Source organism: Diplotaxodon limnothrissa, linkage group LG20, assembly GCF_057381915.1.
Source record: "Diplotaxodon limnothrissa isolate DT_005_m linkage group LG20, D_limnothrissa_male_GT1.1, whole genome shotgun sequence".
In the NCBI taxonomy this organism is placed as follows: Eukaryota; Metazoa; Chordata; class Actinopteri; order Cichliformes; family Cichlidae; genus Diplotaxodon; species Diplotaxodon limnothrissa.
In genome coordinates, this window is record NC_140615.1 from 23,024,141 (window position 1) to 23,047,412 (window position 23,272).

General features: G+C 38.9%; 1 protein-coding gene across 1 annotated transcript; it reads left to right on the forward strand.

Annotated features, from left to right (window-relative positions):
• Nucleotides 1-1,488: 1,488 nt before the first annotated feature.
• On the forward strand, nucleotides 1,489-20,702 carry LOC146610924 (chemokine-like protein TAFA-1). The gene is made up of 6 exons (XM_085344144.1): nucleotides 1,489-1,836; nucleotides 2,881-3,041; nucleotides 18,395-18,535; nucleotides 19,664-19,788; nucleotides 19,979-20,065; nucleotides 20,221-20,702. Exons 1-5 carry the CDS (start codon nucleotides 1,781-1,783, stop codon nucleotides 20,009-20,011), a joined length of 516 nt encoding a protein of 171 aa, XP_085200270.1. The 5' UTR covers nucleotides 1,489-1,780; the 3' UTR covers nucleotides 20,012-20,065; nucleotides 20,221-20,702.
• The last annotated feature ends 2,570 nt before the right edge of the window (nucleotides 20,703-23,272 follow it).

Sequence of the window (23,272 nt, forward strand, 5' to 3'; positions counted from 1 at the left end):
TACTATACTGAATAAGTCACTTTCAATAATCCATTTTAAGTTATTCATGCTACTTGGTCACATATCAAAAAGTAATCTGACGGTATCACTAACACCATTTGCAAATATTTAACTATGACCATATGCCCCCGTCTTGCTTTGGGTTCTGGGTAATTGTCTGTGTGAGTCACAGGAATAAAGATCAATGGCAGTATTGATTTCAGGGTTCTGTGTTTGAGATACACAGTCTCCAGTGTGCTCCATGAATTTCACATATTTCTCAACAATCTCCCTGTGAAGCAGGTGACTTGAATGAAGTTCAGCCCTTTGTTAAAAAATAGTGTCATCATGCAAAAACCTCTATAAACTATTAATGACTTCCTCATCTCTGGAAACTATTGTTCTGCTCTGAACAACTCAGCAATTTATGCTGCCTGGCTTTCTCCTATATGTCCCAAACCCCCACACAGTTGACTCTGCCAAAGCCACAGACATTAATGCTGTGTTGTAACATGCATACATCTCCAGCAGTTTCTTGCAGTTTCTCTCACTGTGGGTATTCTTCGCTCCTTCCTGAACTGGGAATGCACCCTGTCTTCCTGAGCAAGCATCAAAATAAAATGTGATGTCTCCATGCCGTAGAGATGGCAGTGTGAGCTGCAGGCCTTGGGCATGTTCTGCATGCCAGTGATAAAAAAAAACAAAAAACATCTAGACACAATTCAAAAGTAGAGATCACCATATAATGAAGGTGGTGGAAAACAGGGAGGATCTAGCTGTTTTCCACTCATCCAGATGGGAACTGACTTACTTCATATTACAGCTCTCACCCCCCTATGATCATCATTATATCTCCATAATGGTGTACTGAAGAACTCCCTCCAACAGTAGGTGAAGATTGCCTTCAGATGAATGGACATTTTTATTTCTCAAAACAACCCAATTTCAATTTTCTTTTCTTCTGAGCATGTGGAAACATGTTCTTCATCTTCTTTTATACACCTCCCCACAACAAAATAAAGGTATGCTGAGGACTGCTTTTATTTTCTCCCGAATCTTTTGTTACTTGGTAACATAACATCCTGACTTTCTGGTCAGGATTTTTAGATTAATTTTGAATCACCTAGAAACACTGAGCGTGTCTTTAAAACCCTAATGTAGACAGATTTGAGACACTCAATTAAAGATGAAAAGAATAAAAGAATAAAATGAACTGTTGCCTCGGATGAAAAATAAATGCATTCTAAATGTAAATAATTGCTAATCCCGTGGTCACAGCTACATGAGTGATACCAGTTTCCCTTATTTGCATTTGTTAGAAGCATCTGTTTAGATGGAATCCCACTATGCCATCTAATCCAGAGGCAGTCTGGCTTTAAGACATGTGATACACTCTTTACACTCAGCCAAGCTGTACGTGAACATTTGTCTCTCAGTGTTCGCTGAGGAGGGACTCAGCGAGCGCTGCTGTTCAGAGGCTGCCTCTCACTGGAAGGATGCAGACGGGGAAAGAAGAGATTCCACTACAGTTAATCAAGGAGCACTCTGCACGTGCCTATAAATGCGAAGGGGCAAATGAATTCAGTGTCACTGGGAGCAGCTCTTTAAGGGGAAGCAGTGATAATTCAAAGGTGGAATTGAAACAGCTGTAAATCTATTTCCTGACTCTGGCTTGACGGTCATTCGTGAAACACCGGACTGTTGCTATCAAAGTGTGGAGCAGGGAGACAGAGTCAGCGGAGTTCCCTGCTTGAGCCAAATCCACAGTTATTGGATGGGATCAACATGAGCAGAATTATGGATGGATTTATGCCATTCTGTTGAGATATTTATACACTCATTTTTTGGGTTGCTCAGGTAAGGTAATCTTTTGTTCTTCTCTGAGTGAAACCTAATTTCTGTCGTTGTTAAGATGTTCAGGTTTTGTATCAGTCTTTGAAGAAAAAGAATGGAAACTGTGAAATATGCATTCATAAAGAATAACTGGACTCTCTGATACAGCGTTGAGAAAATCTAAATACATTTGATCTTATTTTATGATACTGATTTTGCTTAAAATTGCACTGTCTGTTTAGCTAATTATCTATTTTATTCCAGTTTAACATTTACAAAACCAATATCAATAAATAAAAAGACAGAAAAGACAACCCAGGACTACCAATGAGATTTTTTCTTACTTATGATTTGATAAAAGTTTTTTTTAGGGCTTGTCATTGAAATATATAAATTAGATTAAAATGTAAAACCTAATAAATAAATCCTGATATGAATGAATTTCAGGGAAGGAATGTTTTTAGAAAAATATTTTTTCCTTTTCCATTTTGATATGACCAGATGCATTCCTCGCCGTGAATTCTATATTTTCCTTTTTTTTTCTTATCTAAACAGCGTGGTGAGACGTTACAAGCCTTTTGATTCCTATTACCACCACGTCACTGTCATATTACTGTGACAGATACAGAAAAGCCACGGCAGCCAGCTGCTTGCAAAATCTTATCTTTCTTTAAGTTTGATTTTGGTTTTGAGGCAGGAGCACAGCTCAGGAGTTGAAGGGAGTCAGCCTGTCAGGGGAAATCTCTGCTGCATGGGAAAAAGTCCCCAGGGATCACTTCACATTTGCAGTGTTGTGGCTCAGGGACAAGACAGGGCAAAGTAGGAAGATGAAATGGTGAAGAACTCATACTTATATAATCATGCTAATGATAAATTCTGATGACTAAAAATCTCCACTGAGGGGCGTTGAGGTCAAATTACCGACAAAAGTGCTTAAAAGAAAATTGAAATGTATTCATTTTTGCTCAAGACTCCAGAAGTGTGCATGCACAGGGGATGGGGCAGAAGTGGAGGTGAGGGAGAGTGAGGTCAGAGGTTGAGACATAATGCATTATGGGTTGATTCCAGCTCTACTGGTCCTCAGCAGATGTGTCCTGTCATGTCCTGGCTGCTCTGCCTGTGCCTCTGGGTCAGTGTGACTGCCATCCAGCTGTGTCAGGCCACTTTCTACGACACCATCCAACAGCATCCTGGGACAAGGCCTGGGCGGACCACAATTCATATGATTGGTGAGTCTTTTTGTACTTTCTTTCTTATTTGACATGACACATACAGCATAGAAATGGCTGCAAAAAATACATTCTGAATCATCTCCATTTATTTCCATTGCCTCTTGAGTACTGCTACTGTATGCTGGGTTTGGCTGCTTAAGTGTTTAATTAGATTCCTAAGAGAAAATATTAGCCCACTTTATCTCAGTCTTTATTTCATTAATATATTAGTGATTAACAAATTATTTAGCAGGCAGATTGCACAGGGGCTGACTTTCATTAAGATTTGCACCACATAGCTTGAGAACTTCTACTGAAGATCACACAGATAAACAATGAATGCCTTTGCTTTTTCCTTCTTCAGCTATTACGGTTGATATTCATGCTACACTGCTCCCCCTCAATTTGATCTGTGCGATTGTGTTGACTGTGAAATTGCACTGAATGGAATATGAGTGAAGCATTGCGGTCGGACTTTTGTTTTCATCAGGCGGACGTGAGCCCTGGTTATGGTAAATAATTATGATCTCTGAATTCAACAGAGAAGAGGAAGCTCAATGCTGTCAGAACTTCAAAGGGAGAAGTAGCTGCATGAATGTGCAGGTCCTGAGTGTCTGTTATTTCCTCTATGCGCTGGTGCACCTCAAGCATATCAGCAAGAAGTCTTTTTAACAGTCTCAATATTGTGAGTCAGAAGACTTCCCTTTTTACACACCTCCATTTCATCACTCAGGTGTGTGCATGTGAATTGGAGACGTAGAAAAATATATAAAAGAAGAGGGGAAAAACACAGGCAAATGGGATATCTTCTCATAGGTGGTCTCATATCAACAAAAGGAAATTGAATTAATATTTCAACTGTGCGTTCGGGTCCTTTTTTGGAGAAAAGAAACAATTTGAATCCTTCAGGTCCCCGTCTTACTAACAGGGAAAATGTCCTGTCATTCCATTTTTCCATAGACCTCACTTCCGCACAAATGAGATGCCAGTTTTATGAGAGGAGGATGGGATGCCTGTCTGGATTGATTCTGACACTCGAACATTTGTTCTGTGCTGTGTTGTGTGCCTGTTGGATTGGTGGGAGGATTGGGGTTGACGGGTCATGAATTGGTGGCAAGAAGGCCATTGGCTACAGACCACTGGGCCAATCATTAAAGGCAGCAAAATGCCACGAGTTCACGGTGACTGGTATTACCAGAGGAAATCAAGATTACAGAGGGCGAGAGATCAGTTGTGTCCTTGCCAATAGGAATTTAGATCTACCCGGACGTATATCAAATCATTCATGTGTAGTGGTTTTGGAATCAGCTAATTGTGACCTGCTCTTTATATCTCTTAAACATATTGAAACTGTTGATGAATTATCGGCTGCTGTGTGAACAGGCATCTGAGAGATTTATTATCAGCACTGTGTCTCACACTCCAGATGTGTTTTCAATAATAATTTCTTTTTGACATTGTGGAAGCACCTGTTCTGTTCATCCACTGACATATTGGCAGCCTTATTGCAAAGAATGTGTGTCCAGAAGTCCATTAGCTAGATGACCCTTGACTAGGTGCCTGTGTGTGCTCAGTGAATCGAACAAGGTGGCCTGCTTTCCACCCTACAGCTCTACTTACAGATTGCTGCCTGCCACTCTCTCAGATATGCTTAGGGCTATTCTCCGCCTTCCTGGTACAGGCAGGGTTGCTCTCTGCGGTATGATTCATGAGGTGCTGTATTTATTTGGTGCAAAGAGCGTGAACAGTGCAAAAAAGAGAACAGATTGTGTTTGTCTTGCATCCGTAAAGGCCTGGTCAGAGATGTTGCTTTTTATTTGGGGTTGTGTATTTCTTGACCCTGAACATATCCAGAGGAAACGAGAGGAATCGCAGATGGACAATTTTTTTTTCTGTCTAAAACTCTGACCTGGTAAACAAACAACCAAACAAAAAAATAACCCCCATAACTTGGCAATGATTTTAAAATGTAAGCTAAGATACTAAAAATACATTTAAAAAATCCTGTGCAGGTATGGCTATTTACACTTTTGCACCTCAGATGTTGTGTGATATTTGTTAAAGATCAAAATACATGCTTCAGTTCAGAGGGAACAAAGGTGTGTTGAATTTTTTGAGCAGCAGTCTACATTCAGGGGAAGAAATAGTGCCATTGGTGATGCAGTGCATCATGTGGAGGTGTTAGCAAAAACTACAACAAACAGTAGATAGTGGCTGCCTGAGGTGGCCTTGCTCTCTCGTGAACTTACTCCCACCAACATTTGGCTCGGCAGGGTCAAACTGTTCATAACTGAAAGGTCACTGAATCTCAACGCCGTGCAGATAATCTCTTATCTTGTGGTTACTGTAAAACATTTGGCTGTGAGTGAACATGCATACAAAGAGAAGATATGCAAAGCAGCAGAACTGGGGATACAAGCAGAAGGAGCTCACTTGCATGTTAAAATCTGCTCATATTTAAGTCACGCATGCTACATGTTGCACTCTTGCAAAGTTACCCTTCTTCCTCTTTAAGATGGCTCCTTCAAACATCGATGAAATTTCAGTGTTAAGCAGCTTAAATATCTTCTCTTCTAATATATGGAGTGAAACTATAGTTTCTCCTTTTTTTCCTAGAGTGAAAATACCACATAAATCCCTCATGTCTCCCATTCTGCAGCTTTAGTGGGGACTAGAGGATCAGGACTTTTTTCTGTGTGCCTCAACAAAAGAAACCACTCGCTGGCAAAGCTCACAATGAAACAAACATGAAAAATGGATTTTCGGCTGTCACAAACAAAGGTTGTATCCACTATGCACTGTTTTAGACACTGACAATTTAATAGCCTTATATAAGGCATCCTGGAGGCACATTATTTTGACATACATCTTCCTCCTCCCCTCCCCTAGACCTCCTCTCAACCACGCTCTCACTAGTGTCATCGCTGCTCTGCTGCAGTGCCAATGGGAAGTGGCGTGCAGCCTCAGCCCGAGGCTTCGCCACATCTGGAACTCGGCAAACTCACTTTGTCCTGATGCTGTTACACATGTTACTGTTATACTGAAAGACCATCGGCCACTCTGTGAAACACCAGAAACTTCTTCTACCGCCTGCTAAAAAGATTTCCCGCTTTAATGGCTCTGCTGAAAGCTGAGGCAAAGCTTGTTCAGCCATCATATTTTAGAAAGTATTCATGTAATTTCCTTGGTTAGCCCTGAAAGAAAAATATATTCTTAAGTAAATGAATCTGAGGACTATCAGTGGCCTAATTATTACTGTATGCTCACAGCTACAAATAGGTTTTACATATTCTAGTATTTCCCATTTATCTTTTAGCCTATGAATTATTCATAAGAGAGTACTCCTCTAAGCTTGTGGATATTTGTTTAAACAGCATGTTTAATTGAAGTCTTTCTGCCAATTCTGTGCCGGGCTATGGTTTGTGGTCACAACGCTTATATGCAAAATGAATTTCTGTGGCCCACAGCTTAATTAATTTGCCAGGCTTCTCTCTCTCTCTCTTTCTCTCTCATGACTTCACCGGCTATTTCTTATCGAAGCCAAATTTTCCCAAGTATTAATAACACAGGTGTTAATGGCTCACAAAGTTTATCCTCCTGATAAAGGCTGCAGTGTTAAATTTTCTCTTCCGGGCCTTTAGAGAACTGTAACAAATTAAAGTAGAAATTAAACGAACTTTTCAGAACATGATACTAATGAATAATGACCTTATTTTAAAAACGTCTTTCAGTTTCTTTACAAAAACATTCTACATTTTAAGAACTTATTGATGTATTTTAACACTGTGCATTATATGCCATGTTTATGTACATAACCTATTACAAATAGGCCACTGTAACAGCCTAATAGCACTCATTCATGAGTCAGAACAGTAATTGCAAATCTGTCACATCTTGAGGTCATTACATTGCTGGCAGCAGCCTGCTATTTTGCCGTGAACCTCATTATTATATGTCAAAGTCATATCTCATTGATCATCAGACACAAATAAATATAATCCTCATCATCTGCGGTTACCTCAATGTCTTGCTTTTTTAGATCTGCTGCCATTAAAAACCTCCATCCCAATGTAAAAGTCTTTCATTCCCATCATTCCCTACTACATGTGACAGAAAAGTGACCTAAGTAAACTTATTCATCCTTATGTCTGCCTTAATTCATAATATCAGTGACCCAGAACGAGCCAAAACAAGAAAACACACTCTTGCATACCTCAAGACCCTCAAGGCACTCTAAAGTCTATTGGAGCATATACTGCATGTTTTAAGCAAAGTGGACATTATGTAAATATCCTTGAAGCCAAAGTATACCCTTGGAAATTTGATTTAAACATTTGAAGGCCATAGACTCCCTGATTCTAAGATTGATCATGGCGGGTTAAAATGGGAAAACAGCTGAGAATGAAAAGATGTATGATAAATGTGGTTTATGCTTTCTTTTTCCTTAAAAAAAAGCATGTCTGTAGACGTAAATTGTGACTTGGAATACAAAATCCATCTGTAGTTTGTCTCTGTTTACCTACAAAGATGCAGTTAATCAGAGAAGTCCGATGAAACACAGCGTCCAGTCATATCAACAGATTCTCAATAAAGAGGTGCTTCGGTCTCATTTAGGCTGTCACTAAAGATGACTGTGTGTACCCTCGCTCAAGGAAGCCCCTTTACTGTGTTATGGTCACACCTCCAAACTGACAACAGGCAGCTGCGAATTTTTGATGTGTTTAAAAAAGTAACATAAAATACAACTATTAGAAATGCATCGTCTATAATATAGTCTATACACTTTATAGCATTCTTCTGTCCTTCAGAGTGCACCCCACTTTGGGAACCACTGCTCTAAAGTCTGTGTTTAGTGATGTAAAACAGAGTTCACCTAACAATTCAGTTCAATCCATCACTAAGAAACAAAATGCCAAATGCTTATGGCTTAAACTCCTACTTGAAAGCTTGCATGTAAATAGTTTTTGCACTAAGCCAAAGAAGCTCCTGAGGAACAAACAGAATGCATTGTTACTCCTAAAATTAGTACATTTATGTTAGAACTTTGCGTATACGAACTGTGGCCCGTGGCCAATTGCTTCTGTAAGACATTAGCTCTGCTAAGAAGGCCTACTGTTTAATAACTGCTTAGAATAGCAGAACACGTTTTGCCTCCGAATGACATTATTATTGGATTGTTTCAAACAAATTTGTCTCTGCTGGGTATAAGAAGCAGTGCATCCTCTTGGGGTCATCAGCTAGATTGTTAGACCCTGGATTTGTTTGTAGTTAGCAGCAGTTTTCTAAATATGTTGCTATGACAGCTGACATAGCTCAAGGATAGTTGACTCTGAAACCCCGAATCCTGATAAAAGTGCTCAGTTTGCTTTAATCCAGAAATAGTCCAAAACAAAACTCGGCTTCTACAGACATTGTCCTTTGTGTTGTGTGAAAACAGCAAACCGAATGAGTGTTTTTGCTAATAATAAACACGGTTCGGGAAAGTTATGGAGCAAGTTTATCTGTGTCTGAAAATAAATTAGTTGCTTCTTAAATGAGTTTATGCAAACAATTAAAGTTTCACATCAATTAATGGATGATGATGATGTTGGGAGTAATTAGTATCAAAGTTTTATTACACTAAATTGTACATCTGCTTTAGACCACAGCATGATTTTACAAATGTTGGAATAGAGTTGTTTCGTGGTGCTGGGTGACTTACAAAGATAAAGAAATGCATTTATTAGAGGGAATAATAAACTTCACATGAATAATATTTAAATTGCTTGGAAACAAAAATAACTAGCTTTAGATATTTTTCTCCTTTTTTCAGCTTTAGATATTTAAATAAGAAACTAAAAGAATAACTATCTGCTATCTCTAACCCTGGATACCCCAGAGTCACAGAATAGATAAGAGCTAGTGGCACCCTGGAGACAAACATGCCCCCAGAACTCCCAAGGGCAAGACGCCCAAACTGAAAAAATAACATTACTGCATTTCATTTTGTATTCTATTTATATCTTGGTTTTTACTTTGTGCCTCTTCTTGTGTATGTTGGTTGTTGTTTTGCTCATTTTTGTGCTTCCTGTTAGTTGTTTAGCTTCTCTTTGTTTTCTTTTTCATATCTTGGTTTTGAATTTGCGGCTGTGAACCTGTATTCTCTGGAACCATTATTTTAATAAGATGATAAGAGGAAAGCGAGTACCACTTTGCAGCCACATAGATGGGCTCTGTGTTGTTTTTAGCCAAAAATGTCGCCCCCTTTTAGAGGCCCGTAAGCCCATTGAGTTACAGGATAATAGACTACAGTAAATGTTTTGCCAGGCACCGTGACAGCACTTCAAATTCCTCATTATTAATGACATGAAAAAATCAATTCAGCCTTTTTATCCTTTGTTCCTATGTCAGTGAATCAAAACAAGCCTTCACATTGGAAAGGATCCCACCATCACGGCACTTCACTGTAATTGCTGATGTCAGTGGTTGCACAAGTGTTCATGTGTGAGCACTCGTTCACTTTAATTCAACATTTTCCCCAGGAATCAAAAACTACCAGTGAATTAGTGATAGCTCTCGCCCCCAGAGTTTGTAAACATTATATCAGCAAGTTCAGACCTTCGTGTCTCTTGTGTGCTGAGGATTGCTTGGGCGAATGCACTCTCTGCCAATGTAAAATTCTACCCTGGTGACTAGTTTTCCAGCTTAGCCACATTGTGGGTGTGTAGATGTAGACCTTGTCACAAAGCCTGGTTTTTTTTTTCTCTTTGCAAAGGATTTTGAGGTGTGGCAGACCTCGTGCTCGTCTTGCTCCTTAGATGATTTTGTCACTTCACTGTTGGCCAGCTGCTGTGGAATTTGGATGCTGGGGATTTTATGATCGAGTTGAAAAAAGTAATCTCGCTAAAACTGAGACTGCAGATTCAGAGTCTCTTTTAACTAACACCCCTGTGGTACCCAAACAGCATCGTGGTGAAGAAATATTACTTCTATTAATTCATGCTCTGTATTTGTAGTGTTAAAAATGGGACCTCATTTCCACATTTTTGATTTTTTCAATGAAGGAAATACTTCTTGCAGACTGGGAATTATGCTTGAGAGATCATTTCACATGGCATTGCCTTTGTGGTAGCCTATTTTAAATGCTTGGCAGGAATATGAAATTCATTATCATTACTTAGACCTCATTAAACTGAAAAGAAGCATCTCAACTTGCTAATTGGTTCCAAGGGGGAGGGTAGTATTAGGAATAAGCAAAGTAATTAATATTGGGTTTATCAGGCTCTCATGCAGATTTTATTTTTTTTTTCTGCTCCTAATATCTCCTTGGTGTGCTATAAGTCTTCTGGCATATTTACACCACAGATCCAATTACCTTTCCTGCAGAGACTGGATAATGCATGTGTGAAAATGGGGGACGAAAGTGGGGATATTATGTTTTTGTCAAATATAAAGAACATGACGGAGAGACTAAATGAGACATTTCAAGTCATGCATCACCAGAAGAAATTAAATTACAATAAAAAGACAGTGCTTTTTAAGGGTCTACATTAAAATCTGGTCCAGTATCGAGCAAATTAACAAGAACTTTATGAGGCAGTCAGTGAAGTGAATACATCTACAATGTCTAATTTAAAGCATGTTATGCATGCATTTAAAATGTTTCAATATACAAAACAAATGTCCTATATCATCCTTAATGGCAGGAAGATGTGTTTAAAATGTTGATCCTTTGGCACGGGCGGCCAGCAAAGATAATATCTGCCATATTTCTCCCCTTATCGGCACTCCTACATAATAATCGCCACTGTCTCTTGAGAGAACAGTCAGGAAAGGTCATTTAATCTTTGCATTACGCATGTTACACAGTTTACATGCTGCTACCACATCGGCACCCAGGGTGGATTGTCTGGTTGGCAGTGAGAGGGCCAGCCAGCAGTCACATCAGAGGCGAACAGCCGTTCTCTAAAGGCTCTCTGCTTTGGCTCTATCTCTCCTTGCTTTTCTTCTTGCTGAATGCAACTCTTTCATCTGAGCAAGCGATCTAAAAATATGAAATACCAGTTCTGGACATTTGCGAGTTAGAGAAAAAAAAAAGCTAGATAGAAGGACAGGAACAGCTTGACATTTAAAAATGAATGACATCACACTGACAGAAGACAAATTTTTACAATGCATTCTTTGCTATGCGCTCCTTTTCCGAGAACTCTGCAGTAATCGTGTGCAACAACAGCATAGCCTGTTTTATGTGTGTTTAATGGACATGAAAGCTGCTGTGTGATTGCTGTACTTTGCTGTCATGCTCAACATGCCACACCATAAAAAACACATAACCACTGGCCTTTTTCATGTGTGGGACCAACTCACTGAAGAGTCAAAATAGCACGGAATATCCTTGATCAGGACCACGGTGTCGCCAGTGTCCCGGTCCCGTCTTGTATGTGACAACACGAGACGACAGACTTTGAGGCTCAGATGCAAATGAGAAACCCATTCTCCACTACTCACTGCTTCTTTTGTTACATGCAGTTTTCATGCATCTTAAAACAAAAGCACGCTCTGCACTGTGAGTAGTCATTTGGCATTTCAATAAAGTATCACCCATGTCTGGCCCACTGCACAAGACCAATCTAACGGCCTTCTTGCGTGACATGCCGTCAAAACCACCGGGCATATTTCATGAATATCTGTACTTTTTGTCTATTTGTCATGGACAGTGCCTTTTCAGAGTAGAAAATGGCAGTGTTGATACCCCCTTTCTATCAAGCACATGCGCACACGTTTGTAAACTTACAACATGCAAGTGTTTTAAAGAAGAAAAAAAAGATCAACCTAAATATGCATTGATAGCAATTAATACCTAAAGCTGTTGACAAATTCTGTTAATTCTTTAAACATTTGCAATTCTCAAATTTACTCGAGCGTTGTTTGAAATCTCATTTACACTGCAACAACTCCTCTGCATTTTCTCCAGACTCAAAACAAATTTGTCTCGGAGTGTATCGAGCAATATGTCACTCACTTTCACCCCAGCATTTATGTCTAGAATAACAACAGTACTGCAGGGATTTCAGATGTTTTTGCAGAAGGCAGGGAAAAAAATAGACACTCAATTTGACACCATGCAGTCACATGTTTTGTGCCTCTCACTGTCTTCCATCTGCATTAATTTGACATTCTCTAATCTGGCGCTCCCATTTCCTGTCAGCAACAGAACTGCTGTACCCTGCTGGCTTGGATGTCTACAGAGAGCATGCACAGAGAAAGTGAAGCCTATTAAGGGTCACCTTGGATGCATTTCCCATTAATAGGTGACAGGCATGGTGCTCTAAAACGTGGACTTCTGTGGTTGGGAAATCAGGGCCCGCTGTCTCTGATAAATGACTTTTGAGCTACAAAATAATTAACCACAGGAACTACGGACTTTCCAGGGACTTCCATGTGACATGGACTCAGCTCTGAGCTTGTTTGGAGTTATTCAGATGTCACACAGTTATCAAGATATATTGTCACATGGCACTTGTGCACTGTGCAAGCATACACATTCAGAACAGGGTGTACACAGAGTGCCACCGGCTGCCAGTCAATGGAACCCAAAGCCCAGGAGAGAAACTGGTTATCTGCTAAACTGAGTCCCTTAGGCTTTCCATTTGGTTTGTATATGGAGTGTAACAGTGACTACTTTCAGTGCTTTCCTTTCGGTTATATTCACTGTTCATTAAATCGTGGTGTTCAGACTCCCTATATGAATTACACGTATAACATTTTTCATGTATACACAGTTCTGAATGCCTGAAACAGATGGCAGAGGAGTGTTGTCATTCAGAGGGTATACTTGCTATCAGTGTCTCCAGAGACAACCCCACAGTCTGGGCTCATTACAGTAGACAGCGAGCCATTGCATACTTATTGCGTAGTGACATTTCTATTGAGATAAACTGACCATTTTCCTCTGCGCAATAGCTGTTTCATCACGTCTGAAGAACCATTTACTGGTCCCACATGAACCCTGCTCACATTCATTAGGCAGGCAGGACCGCAGATCCACAGAAATTCAGAATTGGTGCTACGCGTTCATGCCACGCATGATTTGACAGCATTTGCCTTCAACCAGGCTTGCTGTCCATAACTCATCGAATTTCGATGCAGTGTTGTTGGCTTCCAGCGTGACTCATTGTGCCGGAGAGCATTGACTGAACGACACTTGCTGTCCATTGAGCAGATGAGACGCTGCGGATCCCAGGTGTTGTCATTTGTGTAGATAATAGCATTACATTTAAGTGTTTTGACAATTTTCCATGTGGTAAACTTGTTCTGCACAGAACCCTCTGTGAGGAGTTGTTTAGAGTGCTAGAGAAATGTTTTGTTTTCTGCTTTTTGTGTTTCACAAAATCAGTATTAAATTGATTTTACATTAGCTATCAACACGCTGTTACATCTTGATTTGCAGACATATCAAGCTTTAGGTGCTTCGAAAATCATGGAGTTCAGATGAATCCAGAACGAATCGTCCTCAACCTTTTCTGCTTTCTCCTTTTTTATGAGTTTTTGGTATCATTTTTCTGACGTTGAGAAGCTCTAAAGTTGGGTGAGACAGGAAAGTGTTGATAATGATTTACTTCTGCTGCATATGAGGATATTATAAGAACACATCAGATAGACCTATTGTATATTATTGCTGGCTATAGGGTATGCTATTCATTTTTGACCTTGGAAACCAGTATGTTGCTTTTGGGCGAAAAATACATAAATATTTCTTCCAACACTGCATCTACAATTCAGTTATTTTTCTACAAGCATTTCTGTATAGTACTTAAGGTAATGATCTCACCATTAGATCCATTTGTAGCTCTCCTGGACCCTTTGATCAAATTTTATGGCTTGTAGATGTTAAACTAAATGTGAAAATGTATAAAGTCATAGGGAAGAAGCTCTAAAAGTGCTTTGAATATCAAGTAATAGACTGATAAAAGTGTAACACAAACACAACCAATAAAGCAGTAAGACAACAGAAGACAGGTCCTTTAGCTGCACTGAAGGCACAAAGTTGTACAGTATGACTAGTACTTTTAATATGAAATTTTAAAAAAAAACAGCTGAGAAGAATTTAAAAGTTATTTCTGCTGATAAAACAGCTCTGATCTAATGTACTCTAAGGCTTAGCAGCGCTCTCATTTTTTAGGCATACAGCAGCTAATGAAAGATGTAAATTGATTTCTGGCAAATATAGGATCAAATTAGACTCTTAAAAGGATGAAAAAGTAAAATCTTAGCTTATGCTGCATAGATTTTGCTCTCTTGAGTAAATGTAGTTATTCTTAAATACAGTCCAGTATTAATGTAAACATTTATCTCATATGCTCGAAGAAAATTGGTGTGATTCCGTATGTTTTTTTTTAAATTTCAATGCTTAATTTGGTAAATACTTCAGTATCATTGATGTCCTGTTCATCGTTAATCATTTACATTGTATCTGTAACTGTAGAATTAGAAAATGTCAAACACAATCAAAAGCATGTTCATTGTTCCAAGGATTTATTTCTCATAACAGATCAACAAAGGTCAGCATATGCAATAAATCGCCATAAGAAACCAAACAACACCAGGAACAGACCTTCCCAGGCAACACTAGAGAAATCTTACCACAATATAGCAGAATTATTTTTTCCCCAGCTCTTCCAAGCCTGAAAATGAGTTGTGCCCTGTTGAGTGCAGGTTATACAGGTTTTCTGGCCCAGAGTAATGAAGAGGCAGGAGCAGGGAGCATGGCAGCAAAATCAGGGCAGCTCCAGTTGAGACCCTTTTTCTTTGTGACCTCTGACCTGATGAATGACAATTTCTGTGTGACCCTTGTTCCCTGTCAATCAAAATGTTTTTGTAGAGGCAATACAACCATGAGCACGCACACACACTGGCAGACACACACACTGTCAAAAGCCATTTGTCATTTGGAAGACTGATAATAGGAGAAATGGAAATACAGAAAACAATTATACCCTTGCATGACTCCAGCCCTTACCTGAAGAGAGCATTCATATCCAGCCATGTTATCCTTCATTTCCTTCTGCAATATTTATCATGCAATGATGGGGTCTTGGAGCATGCAGCGTGTTGTACTTGCAGGCTGAACCCACGGGTGAAGTTGAAGAGCATTCATCAGTGTAAGCTTAGCTTTTGTTTAAAGGTACCCAGTACACCTGCCAGCTGGAAATACCACACTGATTTGCATTTTTATTCGATTTTAATGTATTCTTCGGAGGTGATGATTTCCAAAAATAGAGTATCCTTATTCTTTGCTGTGCTTGGTAGCAACAAGCAATGCAAGTTAATTCTGTTGAATAGTGTTTTTAATAGATCAAAGAAGAAATCTGGGGCTGTCTTATGCAATTAAGGAGATGCATTAAGAAGAACAAACCCCTGTGGGCTGTTGTTTTCAAATGATGCCCCACTGCTTCCACTGGTACATCACGATTAACGTTGTGCAGACATGCCCTTTTGTTGAGTGCATCAGGCAGCAGGCAATATTCGCTCAGACTGGCTACAGAATTTGGATATTTTTCAGTTAAACCAAAGGCTGTTTATGTTTTCTGAAATATACAACCTGGAGTTATGATAACCCAAAGAAGCTCCACAGACTTGGCAAGAAGCGAGAAAATGACAAACTTTTTTAATTCTATCCTTCCCATGGTCTGAAATTTGACTATTCATTTTGTCCCTTAATGGGAAGCTAGTTGTGTTTATTAATAAACACAACTAGCTTCTGCTACCGCAAGAGCAGATTCACAACCGGGGATTGTAAATATGCTGAATATCAACCCGGGAGAAATACTGAATCCTGAATCAATTTCAAATAAGTTTATACCAATCTGACTTTTTGAAGCTTTACACACTTAGAAAAGATAACGATGACTCTTAATGCAATGAGGTAAAAATTAGAGAATCACAGTGAGAAGTTCAGTGATCTACTTTTACCCAGTAGGTCACCTGGGTCCGTGTTGGTTAATCCCCCCGGAACTTAGATGATGACTCACAAGATTTATCTTATTCCTTTTTTTAAATTTAAGCTGCCTTATGAATGAATTTAGTTTCCACTTAAAAACTGAATCCCTACAATCACATTTTTCTTCCTTTATTTAGAAGTGATCCAAAATTATCATGCGACCTCTTCATATTTCAGTTTCAGAGCTCAGTGTGAGCACCACGTCGCCCCGATTTGGCGTTTTAAGGTATTATAATGCAATTAAATATAGGAAAAGGAATTTTAAAGTTAGAGTGCAATAGTGATCAATAGATTGAGAATGTGCACACGTGCTGACAATAGGTAGTGCTTTGCTGTACTGTGAGTAGAGTGGTAACCATATTTATTACACAGATTTATTTTACTCTTAAAAAAGTACCAGGGCAGATATATTTCTTAGCATTTTGTTCCCTTTATGACTGCATGAGAGGAAGACAGGAAATATAGACAGGAAATGCCAGAAGAAAGAAGGGTTTATGGCTGCAACAACAGTCAGATGGTAGTCAAACTGTAGAATGAACCATGTCCTCATTGTTTGCCTTAATTAGTGAGAAAAGATATCCCTTCACCAGTTCAGTGTACCATTTGAGCCTAGAACAAGCAAATATTTGTTATTTTCTCTTGATAAACAAATGAAACAGTTGGTTGAGTGTTACTTAATTGTATGCTGTTTTTTTTTAACAACAACTTAGTAAATATTCAATCACTGATTATATGCAATAGCAAAAGTTTCAAAGAAAGGTGAAAGAAAGGTCTTTGAATCATCTCACAACTAACACAGCCCCATCTTTTTTGATTGCTTTATGGTTAGTTTCATTAGTTTCATTGCAGTGATTTGTCCGATGACCAAACAACATCGGGTTTTCTGCTAAGATGGTGTCCAAGGCTTCGAAGAAACTACTAGGAATCAAGAGGACCTCACTAACCAAAATATTCAAATGCAGTGAAGCAATATATGCAAATCTAGCCATGACACATTTCACAAACCCACAGCTCATTGTCAAACATTACTTCAAATCACTTTGCTGGCAGTGTACCAGATACTTTCCCCCTCTCACTGCTCTTTCTCTCTGCAACCTCCTTGATCTTCTGTCATGTTGACGGGTGTAATTGTCAGATGGTCCTTTGCTGCACAGCTCTCATATGTTGGAGAGTCTGAGCGCAGTGGGTGGGAGAGGCCAGAGGCCGAGGTGGGTCATGTCCGTTTCGTCCAGTTCTAACATCCCTCAGGGCAAAGCCAGTAGTTTGGCGATAATTGCATGGTGGATGCAGTGTTCATATTCATGATAACCCTGAAGCAGGCCTCTCCTCCTGCTAATAGATGTCTTTTTTCTGCCCGCTCTCACACATCTCTTCATCATCATTTCACATTCGCCAAGCTGCAGGGGCTTCGCTTGTTCAAAGACTGTAAAGCACAGGAATGATTATTCTGGTTTACGGCAAACTTCTGTGATGTTTTACTGTTATTTTGCTGCATAAAAACAAACAATTCATGAATATGGACATTGTAGATTAAACACAAGATACATCATTTTCAAGTACCTTAAGGGACATTTTTAAAGCATTCAAAATCATGAGCAGAAACATAAATATGACAGTTGTTGTTTATTAATAAACACACACACACACACACACACACACACACACACACACACACACACACACACACACACACACACATATAGATAGATAGATAGATAGATAGATAGATAGATAGATAGATAGATGAGCATTTTATATATCTAAACTAAAATCATAGTTATCTGAGAGATAAGAAGGGGTCCGACCCATACACCGCTCTTTTAATAAAGAGTCACATGGAAGCAAGCTTGGCCAATCCAAAGCATTTTATAAGCTTATCATATGTGGTTATATGTACTATCTAAAGCATAACTAAAGATGTAATAAATTCACTGTGAATCTGATATTATTAATATCGTGATATTTGGGAAAAAGCCATTCCATTCAGAAAGCTAAATAGCATCTTTAGAAAACCTGTTTTGTCAATAACTATGTTTAAAATGACCTTCATTAGGTTTAAAATGGGTCTGCTTTCACAGGAGAAACTGCTCCCCAAAATACTTCATGCTTGAAAACACAGCTGTTGATTAAAAACCTAATAATTGTCTCTTTGATTAATCAAGCGACAATCATCAGTTAAATGTAGGTGAGCAGAAATATTTCCTTCCAAACAGCAAGATTAGTGTAAACTACTCAAGTAACCTCATAATTGTTAACACGGAGCTCAGCTAAATTAGTAACTTTCCAGCAGTGAATCCGCAAATGTCCACAAATGAGTTAAGTGTTTAGAACGCAAATGCAGCTCAACTTAATGGCTAAATGTAGCCCATTTTTTTTCTTTCTTTCTTATCAGAAGGGGGCACATGTGAGGTAATTGCTGCTCACAGATGCTGTAATAAGAATCGTATTGAGGAGCGGTCACAGACGGTCAAGTGTTCCTGTCTGCCAGGGAAGGTAGCTGGAACCACTAGAAACAGGCCTTCATGTGTCGACGGTGAGTATTTTTATAACCAAAGAAGAAGAAAAAATATCAGGTTAATCTACAATATCGGCTTTACTAATTCTGTCCTATGATTGCATGGTATTTATTCTGTGTGTGACTGCTTTGCAAGAATAGGATGCTTCCCCCTTGGAATTCTACCAAGCATGTTCTGTTTTACATACAAAATATGTTTTGTAAAGATACAGAGATTTGTGCAAATCTCTCAAAAGGCTGAAGTCACCCGTGCAATGCTTTGTCCCAAATAAGATTAACATTACCTGCGATAACGCCACATACAAATTGTGTTGCTGACAGACAGCAGAAGGTTTCTGCAGGGGTAAGCTTTACTCCGACACAAGACAGTCAAATACATCTGCCAAATGTAGCGCACCTCAGGGAAGAGTGCAGAAATAAAAAATAGAATAAGGCAAAGAGACACAGACAAAATAGGCGTTGATTAAATATGCACCTTGTGGATATTTCATGAAGGTTTTACACATGCTTTGACAAATGTCTCCTACACAAGCTCAATGCTTTGTAAGAAATGAATTTGGTGTCGGGGTCTGACACAACTAAAACACATATTGGCTTTAGGAAACCTCTCACCTGCAGCTTTTATCTTAAACCCTTTTGCAAATATTACTGCAATATCTGAGCAGACTGAGGGATATTTGAGTGCTCTCCATGTCAGCTCTGACACATTCTTTTCCTCTGTCACACATTGCAAACCATTTACTGTCTACTTACCCTGTATTTAAGGCAATTTTCTCTTCTGATGGCAGGGATATGGTGTGCATTAAAGTCAAGTCCCAGTCACACCTACCAATTCCTACACTCAATGAAAAGCCTGAGTTCCAGCCTCTGTATTAATGTATAACTGCATCTAATAAAGAGGCCACATTTTAAAGGATATACAATGTAAAGCAATAGTTTTTCACCAAAACGGTTTGTCCAAAGCATATAGAGCTATCAAATACAGCCACATTACTTACCGATAGCTTTGACGTAACATATAGATAATTAGAATTAGACAACTTCACCTTAAATCTCCTAACCACCAAAGCTGTGCTTTCAGGCTTTTTCAGTTTGGGGCTTTTTACTTGCCTACTATGTTATTTCTCTTGTCTTTGTTGCCTGTAGCATCCATAGTAATTGGGAAGTGGTGGTGTGAGATGGAGCCTTGCCTGGAGGGGGAGGAATGTAAGACGCTCCCTGACAACTCAGGCTGGATGTGTTATGCGGGGAACAAGATCAAAACCACAAGGGTAAGATAACCTCTCTTGACCGCAGGATTCATGATATTATAGCAGAAATGTGGAAGAAAAGTGTAGCATTCAGTGACTCTGTCTGTGGCATCAGCAAAACATTGAACTTTGCAGGATTCCTTTTCAGTGCAAATTGACTTGTTAACAACTGAGTCTAACCTCTTAATTCCTTCCTTATTTTTCTTGTCAGAACACTCAGCCATACACAACATCAACATATTAGCATTTTGCAGAAGGGATGCAAGTGAAGACCTCAGGTGCAGAGGATAATTTGCAGGTCAGCTTACTGGGAAACTGGATTACTAATTAATTTCTCCCAACTGTTCCAACTTCTGAACTGAGCAAAGAGCAAAACACAGACTTTGTGCTCTCTTCTGTGCTATTAACTCTTAGCATATAGCCCTCTAAATGTGTCTTTCTTTCTCATTTCAGCACTGTCGTAGGACCAATTAACGCAAGAGACAATGAACCTATTGTTGCTTGAAGAAATGCAGACACTTCTCAAATCAAAGTGTAAAAAGATGTAGAATACATAAAACACATTCTGCTCAAGGCTCCTGCTCAAAGCTGCCTGCAGGAAACTTCATCATAACCTTGTAATGAATACATTTTCCCCATTTTTTTTCCAACTCTGAGACAGAACGAGACTGTCTGTGCATTTGGATTAATATCTGGAGAGAATCTGACGTCCCTCCGTAGACATCAGTAAGACAGATGTGTACTACGAAGCACCAAACAGGAGAGGAATATATCAAAGGACATGGGATGAGCAAGTGCAGAAGCTGACAGCCCTCAGGATTTTCTTTACTCCTTTTAATATTAGAGGAAAAACATTGTACATAATTTGTTTGTCCTTCATTGTGTACATGAACTATTTATGGTGGTGGTGAACCTTCCCCCCTTCTAACCCACAAAAGAGCCAAAGTCTGATGAGTTCACGAATAATATGTTAGGATGAAACAAATGCATTATGAGGAAGATGTTTTACAAATACTGCTTGTGTGTCTTGATACATTTTGCCATTTGTTTGTGTGGTACGTGTATGCCTTTGATAACCTCTTAAATTGCTTTACCAATTAAATTTGGTGACATGTCAGCTACCCTAAAACCTGTTGATTCACCAAAACATGTGAAACCAGTTAAACCATTTCCAAAACTTGAAATGCCTTATTTGTGTTGGATGATTCAAATGGTAATACTGTACATATGAAGCCATCTATTGATATGTGCTGAAGTTTCATTAAAGTCAGTGTTCCTGTTACTCATGCGAGTGCATCTTTGCCACTCAGTAAAACATGAACACAAAGCCCCCCAAAAATAATATTTTAGATTCAGTGCACCTCACACTTCCTGAGGAAATGATCACTTCTGTACTGCTATGTGCATCGCAAATAAAAATCCACAAGTCGACTGAGAAATCGCAGGGGGGGGGGGAATGACACTTAGAACTCGCCTCCCCTTGTTTTCTCTGATATCAAAGCAATGTAGTTACAGCTGTGTGCACATTCTTTGGTCAGCTTTAAAAAGAAACTCCTAATAGCCCATTGAGCTCTAGCTGTAACCCACACACTGACTTATATAAAAGGATGGATGTAACCCACAGGTTGGAAAAGTGAAGCCAATAGGGCATTTGCTCTTATAGCCAGCAGGGGGCAGCTCCTCCAACTGCAAAAGAAAGAAACAAAAAGAAATCGTGCTTGTGTATAAGGCTAGAAGAAATGAGTCTGGGAGAAATTAACTGCATTTCCAATTTAATTTATGGCCTCAGTAACCGCTTAGCTGATGGGTTTATGGCCTCTATCACTAGTTTATGTCTTATTTAATATAGTGTGATGTAATTTCGTAAACTGCACACAAATGTAAAGTAAAGCAGGGTGTCGTTTAGGGAATGGAAAGACGTAAGCACACTTCAGTTTCTTCTCTTCTGAGTAGAAAAAAGTTAATTAGACAATAAGCATAATGCTTATCTCAAGTCTTTAAACTTTAAACTTCTGAGCGATAATCACAACACCTACATCCATCTTTTATATACAGTCTCTGAGCCTACAGCGTAACTAACTCTACAGCAACATTATACTTCTATATTCTCCAAAGTGCAATTCAAACACTAGTCCTGAGGTTCATTTGTTTCAACCTCGCTTGCGCATTTGTGGATTTAAAAATTCAGGTTTTGCTTTCTTTTAATAAGTTTCCAGATTGCTATGTTTTTAGATGTCAAATGATTTTAAGTTTTTTTGGTTACAACAACAGAAGTTTTTTAATTCTAATAAAATGTTTGTTAGATTGTGTTAGCATATGGACAGGCATTGACAAAGACACATCGGGAGTCATGGTGACCTTTCAGGGACACTGACATTCTTTTCAGTGTTTAGTTTTTTGGAGATGCTGCTTAGCAGAGGGTCTTACTTTTGAATAAAGACAGGTTAGTTTTCATTTCTTTTTAAAGTTAAGCAGCATGTCCTGTGTTGCTATTTGGGATTATCATGATCCCTATTTGCTTGGTAGGTCCTCCTCCCACAGCCCATGAATATTTTAGTTATTTAAGCTTTATGGATATCTAAAAGAATAAGCATATTTTCCAAAATCTAATATTATTTCTTTAATCACAATTGCTTTTTCTGAGAATGTGCTATTCAACCCTTCACAGAAGCCTCTTTCAGCTCAACACACAGGTCATTAATTGGAGTCACTCTTGCTCCCTGTACAGGCAAGACAATCGCGCATGAATAAATGGCAAACAAGCATTGCTCCCCTGTATTTACAACATTTTGATGCAGCACTCAGTGGGACACTGGCCATTGCTTTCACAGCCTCGCTCCCTCAGGAATTACTCCAGGAGGAACTCGTGGCTGCTGTCGCTGTGCAGTGTGTCATCCATCTTCAGGAAAAATTGTTTTTTCCTGGACCTTCCACTTGTTTCATTATTTTCTGCTTTCCACTGATATTCAGCTCTCTTGAAAAGCACAGCTTGTGCGCTCATTAGAATACTCTGGATCACTCATCTATTAGATAAAAATATTAATATATAGATGTTTTATTTGACTTTTAAGCTCAGGAAGGATTTCATCTGAACTTTAAATAAGATAAAACACACAATATCATTTCATGTAGCACTGAACAAAAATCACTCCCATGAGTTACATAAAATCCTTATCCCGTTTGAGGCCTTAGCCCCTTATAAATTACTTAAAACAATTCTTTATATTTTGCCCTTTAGACAGGGGAGGTCACAATATCAAAGGTATTTTTATAATATTTCACAGACATCTACTTTCTGTCTAGAAAAGATCAAGTTTGCCCAGGTACAAAACACTGAAAGGTAGCTGAATGCACCACAGTAGTGACCACTGCAATCTATGGAATATTAATTTATTTGGGATTTCTTTTACCCGGTGCCTGAAGGTATTTGTAAATATCCTTAAACAAAATACAGCTTCCAATGTTAAGAGTAAAAATTTATTCTTTGACTTTCTAAGTAGTCAAA

Bases quoted from the DNA above. Each gene is read 5' to 3' on its own strand.
- LOC146610924 (XM_085344144.1), top strand. From the start codon at position 1,781: ATGGATTTATGCCATTCTGTTGAGATATTTATACACTCATTTTTTGGG. The intron at 1,837-2,880 runs GTAAGGTAATCT...GGTTGATTCCAG, and splicing joins TCATTTTTTGGGTTGCTCAG to CTCTACTGGTCCTCAGCAGA. The intron at 19,789-19,978 runs GTAAGATAACCT...TTTTCTTGTCAG, and splicing joins ACAAGATCAAAACCACAAGG to AACACTCAGCCATACACAAC.